The sequence below is a fragment of the Oryctolagus cuniculus genome, chromosome 18, assembly GCF_964237555.1.
Source record: "Oryctolagus cuniculus chromosome 18, mOryCun1.1, whole genome shotgun sequence".
Lineage (NCBI taxonomy): Eukaryota > Metazoa > Chordata > Mammalia > Lagomorpha > Leporidae > Oryctolagus > Oryctolagus cuniculus.
The window spans coordinates 20716937-20740928 of record NC_091449.1 but is presented as its reverse complement, the minus strand read 5'-3'; the positions used below and the strand labels follow the sequence as shown (position 1 = coordinate 20740928).

Here is a 23992-nt window from a genome sequence, read left to right as displayed (position 1 = left end):
CAACAACAATGGGAACTCACTCCTGTGCATCCAAAGCCACCCCAGGAGGCCAGCGTCAGTCCATGCAGGAGCTGGGTTGGGGCCCATGCACCCATGCTCCCTGCACACGGACTCTGGGGAACAAACCTCTCCCCCAGTGAAGGAAAGTGCAATGTGGAGAACACTAAGCCTAGGCATCTGGAGTTTGAACTCAGGCAGAGAAAGGAAAACGAATGAGATTCCTCCACCCAATTAGGAACATCTGACTGCTGAAGCTGAGTGGTCCCCATTCAGCACTCGCTGTGTTATTTTACAGCACTTTGTGAGTCTTCCAAAGAGTTTACAATGCAATTTAAAGCTGAGAAGCTGAGTGGGGAGGGGGAATAAAAGAATCAGTTAAAACCCAAGTGTTGCTGGACAGCATCTCTGGACACGACACAGTGGTGCACTCATTCACACTCCACAGAGGAGGCCAGCAGGTGTGTGGGTGACCAGGGCCCTGCACCCTGTGGTCTCCATGCCAGGGCAGGGGAAGTGGGCAGAGAGGCAGAGCAGTGTGCCCTTGAAGGGAAAAGAACCGACTGTGGCCCCAAGGTGGCAGCCTAGGGGCAGTGTGAGGCCCAGGACCAAGGAGGTGCTGAGCCACTTTCCCAGGGGGAGCAACCTTGTGATCAGCACCCCGGGGAGCCACGGGCCTGTGGCTACTCCTGCCTGCGGCCTGATGCGTGCTGTCCTTGTCCTTATGGTCAGCAGCAGCCCGGTGTTACCAGCATGCGGCTCAGGTGCTGGTGCCCCAGAGTGAGTAGCGCTCATCAGCAAATATGAGCAGGTACGGGCCAGGGTGCTGGGGGAGGAGGTGGGGCCCTGCCTCAAGGACTGTGCCTGTGAGAGCCAGACCCCGCCTCCCTGAGGACACGGGGGAGGGGGCGGGCGGACAGCTCCCCCAGTGACTTCTCATCCCGGGTCCCTCTCGGCTGCAGGGACGCCGAGGAGCGGCACTGTTAGAGCCTGAAGAAGAGGACGATGAGGGCGGCTGCCTCGTCCCAGACAGGCTTGGGTTCCTGCAGTGAGCCCTCCACACCCCAGCTCACCCCAGGGAGGGACTGGGGTCAGAAACCCCAACATGAGGCATCACACCTGTCCCCGGGCCCCAACCTTGAGCCCAGCTGTGGTCACAGGCAGGCACTGGTCAGCATTTGGCCAGAGCCGAGTGACCCTGAGACTCAGGACTGCAGGCAGGGACAGAGCTGGATGTGGGGCAAGCACTGGGCACTCTTACTCTGAGGCCTCTGTTTCTGTTAAGTAGAGGGGGTGGCTTGCGGGTCCCCATGCTCCGAGGGACACCGCCTGGCCATCGCCACCCCAGAGCTGTGTCTACAGGGTTGGGGCACCAGCCTAGCAGGTAGGCAGTTGTCCAGCAGGTGCCTGGCTTCAGGGGCCAGGCTCAAGGCTTACAAAGACCTAGTCTGAAGGATGGCCAGGGATGTGGTCTCTGTGGCTCTGAACTTGTTTGTGGGCTGCCGCAGTACAGACCGTGGGGAGGGTGCAGCTGAGGGCCCTGCCCCCGGGTCTGTGCTGCCAGGAGTGGGGCCTGGGGCAGGAGTTAGATTTGGAGGCTGCTCCCACAGATGTCAGGGAGAGAGGCCCCGTGGCTGGAGGGTGGGCTCCAGTGACCTGGAAGGATGGAGCCATCTTGGGCTGTCTCTGGCATGACTCAGCAGCCCACCTGAGCACGGGGATAAGGACTTCTGTCTCCATGTTGTGCCAGAACCTGGAGAATAAGCAAGAGCAGAGTGGTAGAGAGATGGCCAGGGTCCGGGCTGACAGAGGAGGGGTGAGGTGGGGCGCATGACCTCAGGAGGCCAGGGCACGGTGGGGAGGGTGGGCGGTGGGGGACCCTGAGGGGTGTGGGGGTCCCAGGTGCCTCGAGCCCCAGGTGCACACTCACAGCACTGAGCATCTCTCAGGCAGGCCACCCGGACTCGTCAGTTCCAGGGTGACGTCCTGGGCAGAGCTGATGTGGGGATATAGCTGCCTCAGCCCTGGGCAGCCTGGCCCTGCTCAGCACAGCCACCCCACAACCGCTGTGGGGGGCTGCCCCACACCCACGAAGGTGGACCTCTGACAGGCCTGGAGCCCGCCACTGGCAGCAAGAGCCCCTGCCTGGCCCTGGGCTCCCTGTGCTCATGGTCACCAGCCCCTCCCTTCCCGTCTCCGTTCCCTGGGCTGAGAGGATGAAGCTGGTCCTTCCCTGGCCCACTAGGGAGGTCGCGGTGCTTGTTGTGGTCCTGTCCTCACCTCTCCGCCTCCCTTGCTTTCCAGTGAGCAGAAGTTGCCCCAAGACAGCACCCCGGGGGCAAAGGGGCACCACAGATGGCTGCAGTGGCCGGAGCTGTGCTGACCTGAAGCCAGGAGACAGGAGCTTCATCCGTTTCTCTCACACGGGTGCAGGAGCCCAAGGGCTTGGGCATCGTCCACAGCTTTCCCAGACCACAGCAGAGAGCTGGATCAGAAGTGGAGCAGCTGGGAGTTGAACTGATCTCCATATGAGATGCTGGCACTGCAGACAGCTGCTTAGCCGCTACACCACAGCGCCAGCCCATGCTCCACTTCTAATCCAGATTCCTGCTAATGTGCCTGGGAAAGCAGCAGATGGCCAAGTCCCTGGGCCCCTGCACCCATGTGGGAGACCTGGAAGAAGCTCCTGGCTCTGGAAGAGCCCACCTCTGGCAGTTGTGGCCATTTGGGGAGTGAACCAGCAGATGGAAGACCGCTCTCTCTCTCTACCTCTGCCTCTCTGTAACTCTGCCTTTCAAATAAATAAAATACAACTTGAAAGAAAAAAATAAGTCATCTGTGTCAAGCTGTCATCAAGGGGGCTGAGAGCGTCTAACAAGTGGTGTGTGATCAGAGGGAGCACAGCCATCCACGTGGGAAACGGCAGACACACTGCTCTGGGTTTCTCATGTCATTTTCCATCTGAATGATCTGGAACTCGAAACTCCCCCAATACATGGGAACTCATCAGAGCTTACAAATGTGGAATCCATAGTTTTGTCTATGGGGAAAATCATTGTGGACAAGGTTAAAAACCAAAGGGCATGAAGATGCAAACCAGGTGTGTCAGGGCACGCAGCCTGCTAATCACAGTATGCCTTCTCCCGGAGGTCTGCTGCCCGCTGATGGGGTGACACCTCCCAACGCCCAGGCCTACCTTAAAGCTGGTCGGGCATCAGTCCACAAACTGGATGGTGAGCTTGGTCTTGATGGTGGCAATGGCCGCGTTGACGTCCATCGGGACCATGTCACCCCTGTACAGCATGCAGCAGGCCATGTACTTGCCATGACAAGGGTCACACTTCACCATCTGATTGGCCGGCTCAAAACAGGCATTGGTGATCTTGGCCACGGACAGCTGCTCGTGGTAGGCCTTCTCCGCCAAGATGACCGGGGCGTAGGTGGCTAGCGGGAAGTGGATGCGGGGGTACAGCACCAGGCTGGTCTGGAACTCCGTCAAGTCCACGTTCAGGGCCCCGTCGAATCTCAGGGAGGCCGTGATGGATGACACGATCTGCCTGATCAGGCGGTTGAGGTTGGTGTACGTGGGACGCTCGATGTCCAGGTTGCGCCGACAGATGTCATAGATAGCTTCATTGTCCACCATGAAGACACAATCAGAATATTCCAGGGTCGTGTGGGTGGTCAGGATGGAGTTGTACGGCTCCACCACGGCCGTGGAAACCTGCGGCGCTGGGTGGATGGCAAACTCCAGCTTGGACTTCTTGCCATAGTGCACCAACAGCTGCTCCATGAGCAGAGATGCGAACCCGGAGCCGGTGCCACCCCCAAAGCTGTGGAAGATGAAGAAGCCCTGCAGCCCCGTACACAGGTCCGCCTGCGAGAAACCACACAGCGTGAGCCGGGTCCGGGCAGGCCGTGCCGCCCACCTGCCCCCCGCCAGGCTCACTTCTCTCGGCCTCTGCAAGTTAACACAGACTCAGACCGTCTGCGGTGAACACGTGTTAGAGCAGAAGCAAAGAAGCACACGATAAGACCCACAGTGAGTCGCACACGCACCCTCCGCAGAGGCCTCTGCAGACCAGGTCGGGCTCCTGATCCTGGCCTGAGTGTTGTGGAGCCACCTCCCCTGCCAACCCAAGGCTATGCGGGATGAGGGCGCCCCTTACCAGTTTGCGGATGTGGTCCAGCACCAGGTCCACGATCTCCTTGCCGATGGTGTAATGGCCCCTGGCGTAATTGTTGGCCGCGTCTTCCTTCCCAGTGATCAGCTGCTCCGGGTGGAACAGCTGCCTGTACGTGCCCGTGCGCACTTTGTCTGCAGAGAGACCAGGGAGGCGGGGCCTGCTGTACTCACCGAGACGGCGCGGCCGGCCCTGCTCAGTTCCACAAAGCATACGGTGTGCCCTGTAGCCCCCACGGGCGCAAGTGTCTCAGAAAACATCTGTGATGCAAAACCACCCATGCAATTCGTGGATTTTAGCGGGTGAGGTCAACTCACCGAAGGAATCCCAGAGTTCCCTGCTGCGGTGAAGGGAGAGCAGCTCTCACCCCTCACACGGGGACCAATTTGTTTCAAGGAATAATTTTTTTTTTTTTTTTGACAGGCAGAGTGGACAGTGAGAGAGAGAGACAGAGAGAAAGGTCTTCCTTTCCCGTTGGTTCACCCTCCAATGGCCGCCGCGGCTGGCGCACTGTGGCCGGCGCACCGTGCTGATCCGATGGCAGGAGCCAGGAGCCAGGTGCTTTTCCTGGTCTCCCATGGGGTGCAGGGCCCAAGCACCTGGGCCATCCTCCACTGCACTCCCTGGCCACAGCAGAGAGCTGGCCTGGAAGAGGGGCAACCGGGACAGAATCCGGCACCCCAACCGGGACTAGAACCCGGTATGCTGGTGCCGCTAGGCGGAGCATTAGCCTAGTGAGCCGCGGCGCCGGCCTCAAGGAATAATTTAAAACTGGGCAGTGCCTAGGTCAGTGTGGCTTTGGCTGGGCAGTCCTGTCGGGGTTGCCCAGGTGCTCTGGGCCTCCCAGGCTGTGACACTGTTGTCCCCTGGCACACCCATCTCTCTGCAGCTCTCCTTCACACGACCTTGGGCTCTAAGCTGGGAGAACCACACGAATGCTCTACGCTGACCTTGTCATGTGGGAGTTGCACCAGCACACAGAGCACGGCGGCAGGGAGGGAACCAGCACACACGGGGTCTGCAGAAGCCACCCGACCAAGGCCGAGGCAGCCCCCGGCACATCTCTCCGCAGCCCACCGTGTGCCGGCAGAGCAGCTGTGGGTCAGGGGTTGCCGAGTCGCAGTCAGACTGTGCATCGTGAACCTTTCAGTTCTCACTCGACAACAGCATGGGCTCCTACAGCTGTTCTCTCTGCAGGGGAGCCCACACCGGGCATCCCACCCTCTGGTACCCGAGCACCTACCAACCACCGTGGGCTCCAGGTCCACAAACACGGCTCTGGGCACGTGCTTGCCCACCCCTGTCTCACTGAAGAACGTGTTGAACGAGTCATCACCGCCACCGCCACCGATGGTTTTGTCACTTGGCATCTGACTGTCGGGCTGAATGCCATGTTCAAGGCAGTACAACTCCCAGCAGGCATTGCCGATCTGGACGCCCGCCTGCGCCACGTGGATAGAGATACACTCGCGCTGGGAACTAGAACATAAACGTGAAACTCGCTCATTGTCAGGCAAGCTGCAGCTACAGGGCATGTGAAACACTTTCACAGTGTATAACGCTTCAGTTTCTAGGGCTTTTTCAACTTTCATTTTCTACAATGGTTAGGTCACCCTTGTATCCTTGCTCACCCTACCTATTAAGTGCCACAGTTAGCCCTAGAACCTAAATGTTTGCCATCACACAAAAATTACATTATTGTAAAAGTTGGTGGCCAATGAATTCCCGGGGCCAGCACTGTGGCATAGCAGGTAAAGCCGCTGCCTGCAACATCATCTCCCATCCCAGCTGCTCCATTTCCGATTCTGCTCCTTGCTAACAGCCTGGGAAAAGCAGTGGAAGATGACCCAAGTTTGGGCTCCTGTCTCCCTCATAGGAGACCTGGATGAAGCTACTGTCCTGGCTTCAGCCTTGGCTGTTGCAGCCATCTGGGGAAGGAACCAGCAAATAGAAAATCTCCCTCCCTCTCTCTCTTTCTCTCAAATAAATGATCTGTCAAAAAAAATAGATGAATTCATTCTTATGGCCAGCCACAGTAATTCTCTGAATACACAGCATTTGTGAACTGTGCCTGATCAAAAGATAATGTGAATTGGGAGAGAAAGAATGGGCAAGGTCCCACGTGGTCACTATGTGTCTGCCACCTGCCCTCCCACATCCAGTCTGCCGTTTCAATCCCATTGTGTGCTTCGGGAGGCTGACATATGTGGTCAGCATCAGAGGGAGTCCCTGGCCTCTGGCCTCATACAGGCAGCAGCAGCTGACTAGACAGTGTGGTCAGGGGCCTGGTCCCTGGCTCCCCCCCTACATACTGGCTGGGACTCACTGAGAACCTTCATCAAAGCCCCAGTCCTCAGCATTTGGCACTCTTCATACAGCTGCCTTCTCAACTGCTAGTAACTACTTCCTCCTCCGACCTCTTCAAGCCCAGGAGCACAACAGCTCCAGGCATAAGGCATGCTGGGACCCAGAACTGTCCTTTGATGCTTTCTTATTTTATGACTCTTAATTAACATTTTTATTTATTTGAAAGGCAGAGATGAGAAACATCTTCCATCCACTGGTTCATCCCCCAAAAGCCTCCAATAGCCAGGGCTGGGCCAGGTGGAATCCAGGATCCAGGACCTCCATTTGGATCTCCTCATGCTGGCCAGAAACCCAAGCATCTGGGCATCACCTACAGCTTCCCAGGTGTAGTAGCAGGAAGCTGGATCAGAAGCACAGACCAGCTTGGACTCAAGCCAGGCACTCCAGCGTGGGACATGAATGTCCTAACTGGTATCTTCAGCCCAAGAATAAACGCCTACCCTCATGGTTTAACCCTATCCATATCTATGCTGCTTAGCTTCTCCTCAAGGCACCCATTTTGAATGGACCATCTGTTTCCTGCCAGGAGCCTGCCTGGACATACACTAGCGATTTATTCAATTTTATTTTATTTTTAAAATGCTTTTATTTATTTGAAAGAGAGAAAGTTACACAGAGAGAGGAGAGGCAGAGATAAAGAGAGGTCTTCTATCCACTGGTTCACCCCCCAGATGGCTGCAACGGCCAGAACTAGGCTGATCCGAAGCCAGGAGCTTCTTCTGGGTCTGGATTTGGGCCATCTTCTACTGCTTTCCTAGGGCATTGCAGAGAGCTGGATCAGAAGTAGAGCAGCCAGGTCTCGAACTAGCACCCATACAGGATGTTGGCACTGAAGAGAGTGGCTGGTTACCCGCCACACCACAGTGCCGGCCCCATTTTAAAAAATCTTTATTTGGAAGGCAGAAGAGGGACAGAAACAGAGAACAGAGGTAGATCTTCCATCCACTTGTTCACTCTCCAAATGCCTGCAACAGCCAGGGCTGGGAGGCAGGCAAAGCCAGGAGCCCAGAACTCAATTCACATCTCCCTTGTGCAAGGCACTGATGGAAGAACTTGAGACATCTGCTGCCTCCAGTGAGTGCATTAGCACGAAGCTGGAATTGGAAGCTCAGGCAGGACTCAAACCCAGACACTAATATGGAATGTGGGTGTCCCAAGTAACATCTTAATTGCTGGATCAAATATCCACCCCGACTTGTGGATATTGTAAACCACAAATACTCATAGAGATCACATCAAATTTGAGGTGCTCACCCATTCAATTCTAATCTACAATCCTAAGAACTTGAAGTCCTATTTCCTACTGTATTTGCAACAAATATCAGAGTCTGCAGAGGCATTCAAACATAAACATAATGCAATACTCTCAGTAGGAAGCATTTTTTTAAAGTAGAAAGAATTTTTTTAAAAAACAATGTCTATCTACCTGAAAGACACGGAGAACAAAGAGAGATCTTCCATTCACTTGTTCACTCCCCAAATGGCTGCAACAGCCAGGGCAGGGCCAGGCCAAAGCCAGGAGCCAGGAACTGCAAGCTGGTCTCCCACATGGGTGGCAGCGGCCCAAGTACTTGGACCATCTTCCACTGGTTTCCCAGGCTGATTAGCAGACAGCTGAGCAGCCAGAACTTGAACTGGTGGCTCCAGTATGGGGTGCTGGGGTTATTAGTGGAAACTGAACCCACTGTGCCATGCCAGCCCACAGAAAGCTCTCCAATACAAAGGAACTCACTCCTCCAAGGGAGGAATCCACCAACATTCAGGGAAAAACCCTTTTGAGTCTACTTAACGACACCATTTTGAATCCATATTACTTTTTAAATAACTTACTCATTTATCTCTAAGGCAGAGTTAAGAGAGAGAGGAAAAGACAGATTATTTTGCCTTACACTTAAATCCAGGTACCGTGTATTTCACAAGGTGCCTTATTTGGCATTCTACTCAGCTTGCCCCAGTAACATCCAAGTAAGATCTGTGACATCCATAAATCCCCAATTTCTTCATTTATAAAATGGGGATGGAGAACAGCCATTTCCATCTCTAATCAGAGCATCCGAGAAAATTATTCTTTGCTTTCAAGACAGTCACTATAAATTACCATCGCGACCCTCACCTGGGTCAATTTTAGATTTTACTTTATAGTTTTTATTTGTTAGAGATTTATTTATTTATTTGAAAGGCACAGCCGAGAGAGAGAGGGAGAAAAAGAAAGTGAGCTTCCATCTGCTGGCATACTCCCCAAAATGCCTGAAATGGCCAGGGGTGGGTCAGACTAAAGCCAGGAGCTTCATCCAGGTGCCCCACGTGGGTGCAGGGGCCAAGCACTTGGGCCATCTTCTACTGCCTTCCCAGGCCATTACCAGGGAGGTGGATCAGAAGTGGAGCAGCCGGGACTAGATGGTGCCAGTGTTGGCTTCTTTATTTTTAAAAAAAGTATTTATTTGAAAAGGCAGACAGAAAGATATAGGTATTTATTTGAAAGGCAGTTAGAGAGAAGGATTTGGTTCACACCCCAAATGGCTGCCACATCTAAGACTGAGCTAAGCCAAAGCCAGGAGCCAGGAACTTTATTCCAGGTATCCCACATGGGTAGCTGGAATACTTGGGCCATCCTCTGCAGCCTTCCCAGGGGGGCGCCAGTTTGAGTCCCAGCTGCTCCACTTCCAATCCGGCTCTCTGCTGCGGCCTGGGAGGGCGGTGAAAGATGGCCCAAGTGCTTTGGCCCCTGCACTTGTGTGGGAGACCCGGAGGAGGCTCCTGGCTCTGGATTGGCGCAGCTCCAGCCATTGTGGCCATCTGGGGAGTGAACCAGCGGATGGAAGACCTCTCTCTCTCTGCCTCTCTTTCAAATAAATAAATAAATCTTTAAAAAGAATTTACTGAAGGGGCCAGGATTGTGGCATAATGCGTAAGCTACCGCCTGAAATTCCAGCATCCCATCTGGGCACTGGTTCGAGTCCCAGCTGCTCCACTGTTGATTAGCTCCCTGCTAATGCGCCTGGGAAAGCAGTGAAGATGGCCCAAGTCCTTAGGCCCCTGCTACCCATGTAGGAGACTCGGATGAAGCTCCTGGTTCCTGGCTTCCGCCTGGCCCAGCCATGGCTGTTGCGGCCTTTTGGGGAGCAAACCAGTGGATGGAAGATCTCTATCTTTCCCTTTCTCTCCCTGTAAGTCTGTGTTTCAACTAAATAACTCTTTTTTTAAAATTTATTTGAAATTAGACCCAAGAGACAGTGAACTCCCATATCCTGGTTCACTCCACAACTGCCTAGGAGCCAGAAACTCAATCCAGATCTCCCATGTGGGCAGCAGGAGTCCAGTTACCTCTCAGGGTTTGCATGAGTCAGGATTCAGCAGTCAGAAGCCAGAACTGGGTATAGAACCTGTATACTCTGATGTGGGACACGAGCTTGTTAACCGGCATCTTAACTGCTAAACACTCACCCCCCAATTGTACATTTCTTTAGTAAGCTCTCATCTCAATAAAACCATTTCCAGGGCACGCATCTGGCACAGTGCTACTAAAAGGGATGCTCACATCCCATTATCCGAGTTCCTGGTTTGAGTCCCCGCGACACTGCTTCCGATTCAGCTTCCTACCACTCTGCACCCTGGGAGGCTGCCAAGTGACAGCTCAAGTACCTGGGTCCCTGCCACCCATGTGGCAGTTCCCGACTGAGTTCCAGGCTCTGGGGCTTGGCCTGCCCCATCCCTGGCTGTCGCTGCGATTTGGGAGTGAACTAACAGAGGGAACGTTTCTCTCTTCTCTGCTATGGAGAGAACACTGCTGGGACTGTTTGAGTGCAAGCTGACAAACCAGGATTATTCAGACTTGGGTATTTATTTAGGATCCCGTGTGCTGCTTTTAAATGAGTAGCTTTTTACTTTAAAGATTTATTTATTTATACAGAGAGGTAGATGCGAAGAGAGAGGTCTTCCATCTGCTGGTTCACTCCCCAAATGGCCCAAACAGCTGGAACTGGGCCAATCCAAAGCCAGGAGCTTCTTCTGGGTCACCCAGTGGGTGCAGGGGCCCAAGGACTTGGGCCATCTTCTGCTTTCCCAGCCATAGCAGAGAGCTGGATCGGAACTGGAACAGCCAGGACTAGAACCAGCACCCATATGGAATGCCAGCACTGCAGGAGGAGGCTTTACCTGCTATGCTCAGTGCCGCCCAATGAATAAGCTTTTTAAAAGCTTCTCAAGGGCCGGCGCTGTGGCTCACTTGGCTAATCCTCCGCCTTCGGTGCCGGAATCCCATATGGGCGCCGGGTTCTGTCCTGGTTGCTCCTCTTCCAGTCCAGCTCTCTGCTGTGGCCCAGGAGAGCAGGGGAGGATGGCCCAGGTGCTTGGGCGCCTACACCCGTATCGGAGACCAGGAAGAAGCACCTGGCTCCTGGCTTCAGATCGGCATAGCTCCGGCCGTAGCGGCCATTTGGGGGGTGAATCAATGGAAGGAAGACCTTTCTCTCTGTCTCTCCCTCTCACTGTCTCTAACTCTACCTGTCAAATAAATAAATAAAAAATCTTAAAAAAAAAAAAAAAGCATCTCAACGGTGGGCATTTGACACTGGTTAAGATGCCACTTGGCTTCCCATATCCAAATGTCTGGGTTTGAGTTTTGGCTCTGCTCCCAACTCCAGCTTCCTGGGAGGCCGCAGGGGACGGCTCAAGTACTCTGTCTCCTGATGCACACGTGGGAGACCGGCTGCCACCAAGGCTCCAACTTCAGGCTTCAGGCATGGCCCAGCAGCCTTGTTGTGGCCATTTGGGGAGTGAACCAGCAAACGGAAGATCTTTTGTCTTTCAAACAAAATGGAGAATACAACTTTTTAGAACTTCTCAGTTGAATTTTTGTTTTAAAAGACCTGGAAAAGGGCAGAATTAGAGCGAGATTTTGCATCTGCTGCTTCACTCTCAAAATGGCTGCAATGGCCAGGCTGGGCCAGGCCGAAGCCAGGGGCCTGGAACTACCTGGGCAGGACTTGGGCCACCTTCCACTGTCTTCCCAGCACATGGGCAGGGAGCTGGATCGGCAGTGGAGCAGCCACGACCAGAAGCGGCGCTCACCGAGGCTGCCAGTCCCAAGGCGGGGCGGCCTACCCGCCGGCGCCACCACAGCAGCCGCTCAGTGGAAATTTCCAATAGGAGAAACAGCCATGGCTACATGCACAAAGGCACTGCGGGCCCCTCTAGGAGCAGGGACAAGCGCCCTCCAGGCTTCAGAGCCCACCGCTACTTCCAGAGACTGACAACCCTGATCCTGCCTAACTCCATCAGCGTCACGGGCATCACTTTTTTTTTTTTTTTTTTTTTTTTTTTTGACAGGCAGAGTGGACAGTGAGACAGAGAGACAGAGAGAAAGGTCTTCCTTTGCCGTTGGTTTACCCTCCAGTGGCCGCTGCGGCCGGCGCTCCGCGCTGATCCGATGGCAGGAACCAGGTGCTTATCCTGGTCTCCCATGGGGTGCAGGGCCCAAGCACCTGGGCCATCCTCCACTGCACTCCCTGGCCACAGCAGAGAGCTGGCCTGGAAGAGGGGCAACCGGGACAGAATCCGGCGCCCTGACAGGGACTAGAACCCGGTGTGCCGGCGCCGCAAGGCGGAGGATTAGCCTAGTGAGCCGCGGCGCCGGCTGGGCATCACTTTTAAAAAATAAAAAATTCCCTCCCTCTCCCCACCCGGCTGCGTCGGGCGCTTAGCCACCGACTCCCAGGGCAATCCGCCTTCATCCTGTCACCGCTGCCCTCAGACCCGAGAGCACCATGGACGCCCTGGGCCGCCCGCGTCCCGCCCCGGCCTCCTCTCCCACCCTCCTCTCTGGCTGCCCCAAGTGGCGGGCTGTTCCGCCCGCCGGCCTGGGCCCGTCCCCGGGACCCTACCGCGGTGAACTTCACCGCTGCCGCCTGGCGCCGCTACTGGACTTGAACTGCCGCCGGAGCCAGCAGCCACCACGGCGCACGCGCGCCCAACAGCCCATAGCTGCCTCGCGCTGCCCCGGATTCGCTGGGGGGCAGTCATTGGTCCGGAGTCCCTCAAGGCGGGCCAAGGCTCCAGATCCTGCTTCCTATTGGCTGATGCTCAGCCAGCGGATCTGGGGCGCCTTCTGATTGGGTGTGGGTTTGGTGGGAAGGGCGCGGAGTGGCCGACGGCTGCACAGACCCGACGGTGAGGGCGGAAGCGCTGTGGTGGAGCTTGGGGCATTGCCGGGCACCCAAGCCCCAGGTGTGCGAATGACTGCAGTAGGAGGAAGTGGGCTGTCCACCCGCTCCCCAGGCACCCTAGGGCTGTTCGCCTCCACGCTCCTCGTTCGGTCTTTGCAGACATGGCCGCCTCCAAGAGGTCTACTTCCCTGTCGACCCAGTCCTGGCACCCTGCTCTGTTTTCTCCCAGCAGGAAAGCCATTCCCATTCAGCACTCAGGAGACCGGCAGGGTTTGATTGCTGCTTTAGTGTGAAGGAATGAGTTTCCCGGCCACAGGAGCGGGAGGGTACCCCCTACTCCCAGAAGATGGGATGGGGTGGGATCGAGTGCCCGCTTTGGTGGACTTTGGAAAAATTGTCAGGTTTTTTCGAATCTTAAGATCACTTAAATTTATTTATTTTTCTTTTTAATTTGACAGAGTTAGACAGTGAGAGAGAGAAAGGTCTTCTTTCCGTTGGTTCATTCCCCAAATGGCCGCCACGGCTGGCGCTGCGCCGATCCAAAGCCAGGAGCTTCCTCTGGGTCTCCCATGTGGGTGCAGGGGCCCAAGGAGCTGGGCCATCCTCCACTGCACTCCCGGGCCACAGCAGAGAGCTTGACCAGACGAGGAGCAACCAGGACTAGAACCCGGCAGCCATATGGGATGCCGGCACTGCAGGCGGAGGATTAACCAAGTGAGCCACGGCGCCGGCCCCAGGCAGAGACTTAACTACTTGAGCCATAACCTACTGCATCCCAGGATCACATTAGCAGGCAGCTGGATTGGAAGCAGAGTACCACGGCGGCCACTGGAGGGTGAACCAACGGCAAAGGAAGACCTTTCCCTCTGCCTCTCTCTCTCACTGTCCACTCTGCCTGTCAAAAAAAAAAAAAAAAAAAAAAGGAAAACTCTCTTTGAATAATGTGTCTCTTCCATTTGTCCTGAACTTTTCTTTCAGTTATGCCACTAATCCACATATTAGGTGGCATCCTCCATCTTTCACCTGTTTTTCTCAGGCTGCAGTGACAGAGAACCAGGAACTAAAGTTATTCCGAGGTCGAGTTTTGTCTCCAGGCAGCAGTCAGTGTAAAGGGTTCTGAAGCGGGAAGGAGCTTTGAGAAGAGAAGGAAGAGAAGACATTGCTGGTGGGAGGACAGACGCAGAGGGGTGCGTGATGAGAGCAGAGGGAACGGCAAGGCCTTGTCGGCGTGGTATATGTACATTTGAAGTGTGAAGAGAAGCCATTAGGCATTTTTTTTTATTATGGTTCATCTTATTGTTTTATTGAGACCCCTCATCTGTGGGTTCACTCCCCAAATGCCTGCACTGGCTGGCACTAGATCAGGCCAAAACAGGAGCCAGACTCCAGCTGCATCTCCTGCACAGGTGGCTGACACTCAACTGTTTGGGCCATCATCACCTGCTGCCTCCCTGGGTGTGTGCATTAGCAGGAAGCTGAAATCAGGAGCTGAGCCCGGGCTGGAGCCCAGCACTCTAACACGGGACACAGTTGTCCCAAGCGGCATTTAACCACTATGCCAAATGTTCACCCTCAACTGGTGACTTTTAATGAGGGCAGTGACTTGACATTGACTTACATTTCAATTGCAAGGTCATTTTTCCAGCTCAATGGAGAATCTATTGTGAGGGAAAGCATAGAAGTGGAGAGGCAAGAGATAATTAACTGGCTTGGCCTAAGTCAGGGGTGGGGAACTTTTTTTTTTCTTTTTTGCCAAGGGCAAAATGTAGATATGTAGAACATCGTTTGCAAGCCATACAAAGTTATCAACTTAAAAATTAGCCTGCTGGGGACAGCATCATGGCGCGTCGAGGGTAAGGCCACTGTATACGGTGTGGCATCCCATGTGGGCACTGGTTTGAGTTCCAGCATAGGTTGTCCCACACAAAGAAATACCCCTCATGAGTAGGCAATGGCCAGGAGAGAAAAGGGTGGGAGAGGGAAAGCACAGAGCTCCCCAGCGCCTCCTCCAGTCCTGGTCTGTGGTGACAGAGGGAGAATGTATCCCAGCACCTGCTTTTGGGTGGAGTGTGGGTTGGGGTGGTGTAGCCTCTGCAGATATGAAACTACCTGGGCATTATATGTTACCTCCATAAAATCCTAAAATGGAGCCTTATAGACATGTTTCCATGGCAAACTCCCCCCTCAGGTCCTGCATGCTGAAGCAGATGCATCTGGGAAAGGGGGAAGTAGAATAGATTTCATTGACAAGTAGGCTAGAATTACACAGGGGGTGGGGGCTTGTGGCTCCCAGGTACCTCCAGCTCCAGCTATCCTAATTAGCTGCCTGCCTAATCCTATGTCAGGTTACATTCCTGTCTCCTGGCTTCGGGCCAGCCTAGTTCTGGCCATTGCAGGTATATGGGAATGAACCAGCAGGTGGGACCTCCACCTCTCTGCCTCTCAAATAAATTATCCTAATACAAAAATATTGTGAGACCTGGGGGCCAGTGCTGTGGCACAGTGGGTTAAAGCCCTGGCCTGAGGCCGGCGCCGCAGCTCACTAGGCTAATCCTCCGCCTTGCGGCGCCGGCACACTGGGTTCTAGTCCCTGTCAGGGCACCGGATTCTGTCCCGGTTGCCCCTCTTCCAGGCCAGCTCTCTGCTGTGGCCAGGGAGTGCAGTGGAGGATGGCCCAAGTGCTTGGGCCCTGCACCCCATGGGAGACCAGGAGAAGTACCTGGCTCCTGCCATTGGATCAGCGCAGTGCGCTGGCTGCAGCGGCCACTGGAGGGTGAACCAATGGCAAAAAGGAAGACCTTTCTCTCTGTCTCTCTCTCTCACTGTCCACTCTGCCTGTCAAAAAAAAAAAAAAAAAAAAAGCCCTGGCCTGAAGCGCCGGCATCCCATATGGGTGCCAGTTATAGTCGCGGCTACTCCTCTTCTAATCCAGCTCTCTGCTATGGCCTGGGAAAGCAGTAAGAAGATGGCCCGAGTCCTTGGGCCCCTGCACCCGTGTGAGATGTGGAAGAGGCTCCTGGCTCCTGGCTTTGGTTCAGCACAGCTCCGGCCATTGCAGCCATCTGTGGAGTGAACCAGCAGATGGAAGACCTCTCTCCCTGTCTCTACCTCTCTCTGTAACTCTTTCAAATAAATAAATCTTTTTGAAAAATTATGGTGAACCTATTATTTAACTGGTATCGGACTGCTTATTCATAATTTTCTTTTTTTTAAAATTTTTCTTTCTCTATTTTCTTTTTTTGGACAGGCAGAGTGGACAGTGAGAGAGAGAGAGAGAAAGGTCTTCCTTTTTGCCGTTGGTTCACCCTCCAATGGCCGCTGCAGCCAGCGCACTGCGCTGATCCGAAGCCAGGAGCCAGGTGCTTCTCCTGGTCTCCCATGGGGTGCAGGGCCCAAGCACTTGGGCCATCCTCCACTGCACTCCCTGGTCACAGCAGAGAGCTGGCCTGGAAGAGGGGCAACCGGGACAGAATCTGGCGCCCCGACCGGGACTAGAACCTGGTGTGCCGGCGCCGCAAGGTGGAGGATTAGTCTATTGAGCCACAGCGCCGGCCATGCTTATTCATAATTTTCAATATTAATAAGCCTGCGGGCTCTTGCCACATATTCAGAGAAGAATTCTGAATACTGGCTCAAATAGACCAGATAACATGGTAAGTTTTTAAGCTTTTTATTCAGTGAGAATAATGTGCAGGAGAGTGAGGGCTTTATTTAGAGGAGAAAGAGAAGTCTAGAAGACAAATTGGGTCCATACCAGGCAGAGCAGACCAGCAGCAAGCGTACAGGCAGGAGAGCAGAGAGCCAAGGCCAAGGGCAACAAGGCGAACAAGGGCAAACTAGGGAGGGGCCCGCTGTGTCCCAAAGGGGAGTGGTTACATAGTCTGATTGGCAGGCGGGCATACAGGTGGGGTCAGGTAGGGGCTTGAGCTCACCCAGGGCATGGTGAAGGCATGGTCTTCCAGCTCACAAATCGAATCGATTTTTATCCTATCTGCCTGCTTACACTAAAATCTCTCCAACCAGTGAGAGGGGAAACAACAAGGTAAAAGGCAAACAATTCCCTCCTTAAAGCATGTGACCCGGAAGCACTTACCTCCTTCAAAGAGAGAAGAGGGTCTGAGGGCATGCAGTGAGGGACTTGGGTGTCTACAGGTCAGTTAGAGGGGAAGCAACCAACAGAGCTGTGACCACAGAAGGGGCAAGGAGGAGTGGAATAACCGTACGGTGTGGAGAGGGAAAACTCAGAAATAATGACAGATGCCAAGGCCAGCCTAGTTCTGGGTGTTTCCGGAGGTCATCACCCAAGAGGCTCAGAACAGACAGAGGCCATGATAATGTGAAACAACGTCATTGTTCCTGAGGTTACAGACGGCATCCTAGGCATGGGGCAGGGACACCTGTGCGCTTCCTGCTTCTGCACCTGCGGCCCAGGTAGCTGGAATGCATCAGGTAAGACAGCTGCTGTGAGCACTAGCTGGGCTCTGAAACAATCTAATTTTTTCCATGCGTGAGGACACCCCTCTTATTCGGGGCTGGGGAGCAGGCCATCACAAGTGGGAAGTCAGGTGAGAATCTCCCAGAAGGGATTCCTAGGGGCAGCTTTACTCGGATTAACGACAAAACTGTAGCTCTTCCACGGAGAAAGACCGGTCACATAACTACCGGGACATCTGAACCACCCGTTTAGCCCTTAACCCGTTACAGGGAGCAGGGCCGGGAGGCAGGTTCTGCTCTTGGCTCTGGCGCTGACGAGTGGCGTGGGTCTGTTTCCCGGTGTCCTCACTGGCAAAGCCACAGTGTACGCTGATGGACTTCAGCTCGGAGCACTCACTCCTGGCCAGGTAACGCTATCTGTGTTGGGCACCTTTCCCAACTAGACGGCAGCAGCAGACCCCTGTCCCCTGGAGAGGTGACCACCAAAACGGCTTCCAGTCATCAGCAAATGTCCTCTGAGAGTGAAATGCCCGGGGTTGAAAACCACTTCCTATAATCAGGATTAAATAACACACACTTCATTTGTATTTATCATTGTTTTTATTTTACTGGTAGGGAATGGAGACATTTCATGAAAAATGAAATCAATTGTATGATACAGTCAAGATCTTGAAAAAGAATGATCATTTCTCACCTTTAATCAGTAAACATTCCTCTCCAAAGGAGGTGAAAAAATACTTATATTAAATGTACCAAAAATAAAACGCATTAATTAAATACCACATCTCTCTAACTTCTTTGCATTCATTAACTACCACTCTAGAGTAAAAACAGTGATGGCTTTTGTTATGGCTTCATATTTCTTTAAAATACTAACTACAATAGATTTCCTTGTACAACTGTATTATTGAATGTTAATTGACAAGATAAAATGCAGGGAGAAAACAGTGACATCGTCATTTTAACCTTTTAGTTAATTTCTAGCAGCAAGTGTGAGAAACCCATGGGTTACTCTGTACAGCACCTTGGGAAAGAAAGTGCAAATATAGTGGACCAGCAGAACCACAGCAGTCGAACATCTTATTTAAACTTCTGAGATGAGAAATCGCCATGGAATTCTTGGTAGCAAGATCATTAATACTTTATAAACTTTATACTTGTGGTGGCATACTGTAAAGTTTACAGAAAAAAAAAATAAGCAAGAGAGCTAAGAATCACTGCATCAGAACTTTTACAGGTTTCTTACATTTCAAGTAAGTTTAATCAGCTCTCACTGTTATGAGCACCACCTCGGGCAGGCCAGCGTACCATCGAGCGGCGCCCTACAAGTGGCTCTTACTCGCCACATAGTTCTTGGGATAAATGTGCTTGTACTGTGGCTGAACGGTCACGTGAAGGCTACAGTGATGGCGGCTGTGGATCACTATTCGGTGAAACTTCTTGCCTTCCCTCATGACTTATTCTATACCTTTTTCAGTAGACAAAACTTTTTCTAAAAAGTCTGAATCTTTCAAGTATAGCTCATCCCCTGAAAAACAATAAAATTTTCATTTCATTGAGTATTATTTTACAAGTAATTCCAATAGGTTGCTGGCACATGAATCACTGTTTGTTTGGGACTAAGATAGTTGCTAAATGGTCCTAACCATATGAGCTTCTCTCAATTTCTTTCTTATATTTCCCTTTGTCAGTCTGAGAGGCAGAAGGCAGAGAGAGAAAGAGGAAGTGCACATCCGGGTCTCCCAGCGGCTGGCTCATTCCCCAGATGCCTGCAATGGTCTCACTCACGGGGCAAAGCTGTGAGCCAGGAACTCTGTCCCAGTGTCCCAGGCAGGTGGCAGGAACCTAATCACTGGAGCCTGCACCATGGGCCCCCGGACCTCCAGTGGGAAGCTGGAATCAAGAGCCAGGGCACTCTGATATGGGACATGAACGCTTTAACCACTATCTCCAAAGCCTGCCTCCCTTCTTAATTTTGAATACCTCACCACCTTCATCCCCCAGCGAAGATTTTCTCTGCATGCATAAGCATTTATGACTGGTACACTGTTCGTGCATCTAACTTGTATATTAGTTCATGACTCTTTGTATATTTTGCTATTTCATTGTATTCTGATAAACTAAAGGAATTACCATTGGAGCCGGTGCTGTGGCTTAGTGGGTAAAGCCACCACCTGCAGTGCCGGCATCCCATATGGGCCCTGGTTTGGGTCCCGGCTGCTTCACTTCCAATCTAGCTCTCTGCTATGGCCTGGGAAAGGAGTGGAAGATGGCCCAAATCCTTGGGCCCCTGTACCTGCGTGGAAGACTCAAAAGAAGCTCCTAGCTCCTGGCTTCGGATTGGCTCAGCTCCAGGAGTTGTGGCCATTTGGGGAGTGAACCAGCAGATGGAAGACCTCTCTCTCTCTGCCTGTGCCTCTCTGAGAGGTAACTCTGCCTTACAAAAAAATAAATAAACCTTCGAAAAAGACAAAAACTACCACTGATAGAAAGGTTGCTGAATCGTGGCCCTGCAGGTTGCAATACAAACGTTACCACTATTCTCAGGAACTGAGCCGGCAGCCATGAAGGGAGACAGGTCACAAGGCCCCAGTGTGGAGCACCAGCAGCTCTCCTGACGTGCACCAGGCCAGCAGCAACCAGCCACTAACAACTGCCCCAGCTCAAACACGCTGCCAGCTTCCCAGTGCTCACAATTCAGAATTAAAGTGATACAGATGAAAAAGAACTTTTCCAATGTCTAGGAAATGTTTTTATATAAAAGTAAATGTGTATGGGGCTATGTATGTAGTTGTGGCTCAGTGGGTTAAGCTGCTGCCTGCAACAGTGGCATCCCATATCAGAGTGGGGGTTTGAGTCCTGGCTGCTTTGCTTCTGATCCAGCTTCCTGCTAATGAGCCCGGGAAAGCAGCAGAGGATGGTCTAAGCACTTGGGCCACTGCACCCACACAGGAGACCTGGAAGAAGCTCCTGGCTCCTGGTTTTGGTCTGGCCCAGCCCCAGTCATTGTAGCCATCTAGGGAGTGAACCAACGGATGGAAGATCTCTGTCTCTCTCAAATAAATGAAATAAATCCTTTAAAAAAAGAAAAGAAAAAGCAAATGAGCACAATATATGTGTATAACATATTATCCAGAATTCTCATTATAACAAGTACTAGGGCTATTTTATAGGCATTGACCTTATTGGATACATACCTTGTAGCCTCTAAAACCCAGACTGAAATTCATGTCTCTGTGTTGGCATTCCTGTGCTGCACAGCCCAGCGTACCGAAGTGAGTCCCAACAAAAGCACCGCGGCATCACGACTTACCAGGTAAAAGCTGGACCACCCCATCAGCAGTGAACAAGGTGATGGGCAGCCATCTTTCCACTCCTTCCGACGCACGATCCAAACAAAAGATGTGCAGGTCAGACAGGGAGGCAAAGTTCTCAAGTCTTCTGATTTCGTAGAACTGTGGTGGGGGCAGCCAAATTTCCTTCGAGATTAAACTTCTGGTTGCCTCTGAAGGAGAGGACCACTGTGGAAGACAAAGGGAGGGTTTCCTAAGGTTCATTCCATATATACTGTGAGCTCTGAGGTTGTTGGGTCAGTGCCCAAGATCTCATTGAGATTTAAACTTGATGCCCGCATGCGTTCTTCCAGATCCCTCTGAGACTACACGAGATCTGTGAAGAGAGCTGACTTGGTCCTCTTCAGAGGCTGCTTGCTGGGCCACTGACCCTGAGAGCTCGCAACTATGAGGGTGTTCCACAAGGGCCATGGGGGATGGAAGGAAGAGGCCAGCGTGGTTGCACAGCAGGTGGAGCCGCTGCCTGTGATGCCAGCTTCCCATATTGGGGCAACAGCTGGAGTCCCAGCTGCTCTGCTTCCGATTCAGTTCCTTGCTAATGGGCCCGGGGAAGGCAGCAGATGATGGCCCAGGTACTCGGGCCTTTGCCACCTATGATGGGGTTCCAGGATCCTGGCTTACGCCTGGCGCAGCCCCAGCCCTTGTTACTTGGGAGTAAACCAGCATATGGGAAAAGCTCTCTGTATTTCCCTCTTTCTGTCAGTCTGCCTTTCAAATAAATAAAAGTTTTTTTTAAAGATTTAATTAATTAATTAATTTATTTATTTGAGAGGCAGAGTTACAGAGAGAGAGGGAGAGACACAGAGAGGTCTTCCATGTGCTGGTTCACTTCCCAAATGGCCACAATGGCTGGAGCTGAGCTCATCTGAAGCCAGAAGCCAGGAGCTTCCTCCGGGTCTCCCACGCTGGTGCAGGGGCCCAAGCACCTGGGCCATCTTCCACCACTTTCCCAGGCCACAGAAGAGAGCTGGATCGGAAGAGAAGCAGCATCCATAGGAATGCTGGTGCCACAGGCAGAGACTTAGCCTACTATACCACAGCGCCAGCCCTGATAAAACAAAACTTAAAAAAAAAAAAAGAAAATGGAATTAAAAGATTTTTTAAATGTTTAAATCGATGCATATGAAAGGTCTTTGGAAAAAGTTCACAAAAATTATGTATGACAAAGAACTACACATGGATTCAGCTATTTTTTTCATCAAAAGAAACTGATCTTTTAATTCCATTTTCTGTGGACTTTCTGAAATATCCTCATAAGCCAGGAGAGAGGATCAAAGCTGACCTGAGAGAGCTGTTCAGCCTGAGAGCAGGAGATGCTGAGAGAGCGAGCCTTCTGGTCTGGACAAGGACAGGAAGATTAGACTGACAAGGCAGTGCCTGTGCGTCCCTGAGGATGTCACGATGGACAACACAAAGCTTTCTTGAGCCGTATGGTGCCTTCAGCCACAGAAATGTGGTGTGACGCGGGCCACACGTTACCATGAGGGTGAGGAATCGGGAACAACAGTTACTTCCAGCGAGGTCAAGAGGCACTGGGCAGTAACCCTATAGGGTGGCAACCAGCCCCTGTCAGCCCATTAACATTAAGCGGCCTCACTGCTGCAACCTGCCCTCCTTCCCAAGAATTGTGGGGTGGGGAGAGGGACACAGACATGATGAAAAAGAGCTATTTCAATGAGCACAGAATTCTTTAATCAGCTTACTGAATCTTCCCTTACACCAGGGCAAACTGATTCTCATGCCTAAGCCCCTGCAGTTGAAAATGTTTTGGACCTTGCACAAGATGGGTCAAAGGTTTGCCAGCTTCAACATGGGAAACCTGTTACACCTTTACACACCTAGGGCCCTGGCAGAGGGCCCAGCAAACTACAAGTTTAACAAGCACCCTAGATCACTCTTAAGTTGGCCAAGACTACATCTTGAGAAACAAAGCTCTGGGTTTCAAAGGACTGCCCCCACCTCTCTAACTTGTTTCCAAGTCAGTCTGTTTTTACGGTTTTGTTTGAGTTCAGTGATAATCAAGACGAATGGCAAATGACAGGCATCGAACCACCAAGTCCAACCCACAGGTCTCAATAAGTTATCAGTTATTAGATACTTGTTTCTTTGCTTTTAGATTTATTTATTTATTTGAAAGGCAGAGTTACAGAGAGGCAGAGGCAGAAGCAGAGAGAGGCCTTCCATCTGCTGGTTCACTCCCCAAATGACCACAATGGCCGGAGCTGAACAGATCCGAAGCCAGGAGCTAGGAGCTTCTACCAGGTCTCCCATGTGGGTGCAGGGGCCCAAGGACCTGGACCACCCTCTATTGCTTTCCCAGGCCATAGCAGAGAGCTGGATTGGAAGTGGAGCAGCTGGGACGCGAACCAGCGCCCATGTGAGATGCCAGCACCACAGGCGGCAGCTTCACCCACTATACCACAGTGCTGGCCCCTGCTTTTTAAATTTTTTAAAAACATTTTTGAAAAGTAGAGAGGCAGGCACGCACACACACACACGCACACACACACGGAGCTCTCCACTGATTTACTTTCTGGATGTCTACAATGGCCAGGGCTGGAGCAGGCCAAAGCTGGGACCCAGTAAGGGTCTCACCCAGGTCTCCCATGTGGGTGGCAGGGATCCAAGTACTCAAGCCATCATCCCCACTGCCAGGGTGCACACCAGCAAGAAGCTGGAATAGGAGTGGAGCTGGGACGTGAACCCTGGCACTCTGAGATGCAGACATCCCATGTGGTGGTTTAACTGCTGCACCAAACCTAAAATGTTTCACGTCAGATGTTTCCACTTCTCGGGGTCATGCTGCATATTCTCATTTTATAGACAGGGAAATTGAGGCAGCTCCTCTGACTAGAGTCTCAGCATAAAACTCTGGAGGTGCCTGGCTCCAAAGTCTACTTTTTTTTTTTTAAAGTATTTATTTATTTGAAATGCAGAGTGAGAGAGAGAGAGAGAGAGAGAGAGAGAGAGAGAGAGAGAGAGAAAGAGGAAGAGAAAGAGACAGAAAGAGATTTTCCACTCGCTGGTTCTGGAGCTCCATCCAGGTCTCCCACATGGGTGACAGGGGCTCTAGTCCTTTGGCCATCTCCTGCTGCTTTCCCAGGTGCATCAGCAGGGAGCCAGATTGGAAGTGGAGCAGTAGCCAGGAATTGAACTGTGCTCATACGGGAGGCAGGGGCTTATCCCACAATACCAGCCCCCCAAATTCTACTCTTTCCGCTAAGCTTTTGAACCTCAGCACTAAGGATTCTAGCCGCATAATTCCTTGTTGTATTATGCACCGAAACAGGGGTGTTGAGAAGCATTCCTTGGCTCTACCCAGCAGATGACAATAGCAATTCCCCAGCAGTGACAACCAAAACCATCTCCAGACGTTGCCAAATGTACCTGGGGACCGGGAGGGCCTCCTGTGGAGAACCACTGGTCTAAACCGGGTGAAGAACTGTTCACTGGAACCTCCTCTCCCAGTCGGGAGAGAATGCCCACTCCCTCC

General features: G+C 52.4%; 1 protein-coding gene across 1 annotated transcript in view; it reads right to left on the bottom strand.

The window, feature by feature from the left end:
- Positions 1-1767: 1767 nt before the first annotated feature.
- The window catches only part of LOC127486809 (tubulin alpha-3 chain), a 32192-nt gene continuing 9967 nt past the window's right edge, over positions 1768-23992 (bottom strand). Inside the window, exons 2-4 of the mRNA XM_070062524.1 lie at positions 20460-20667; positions 4167-4315; positions 1768-3874 (exon numbers count right to left, since the gene is read on the bottom strand). Of these exons, the coding sequence (XP_069918625.1) occupies positions 3212-3874; positions 4167-4315; positions 20460-20667 (1020 nt within the window). The 3' untranslated portion in view covers positions 1768-3211. The remainder of the gene's footprint in view (positions 3875-4166; positions 4316-20459; positions 20668-23992) is intronic.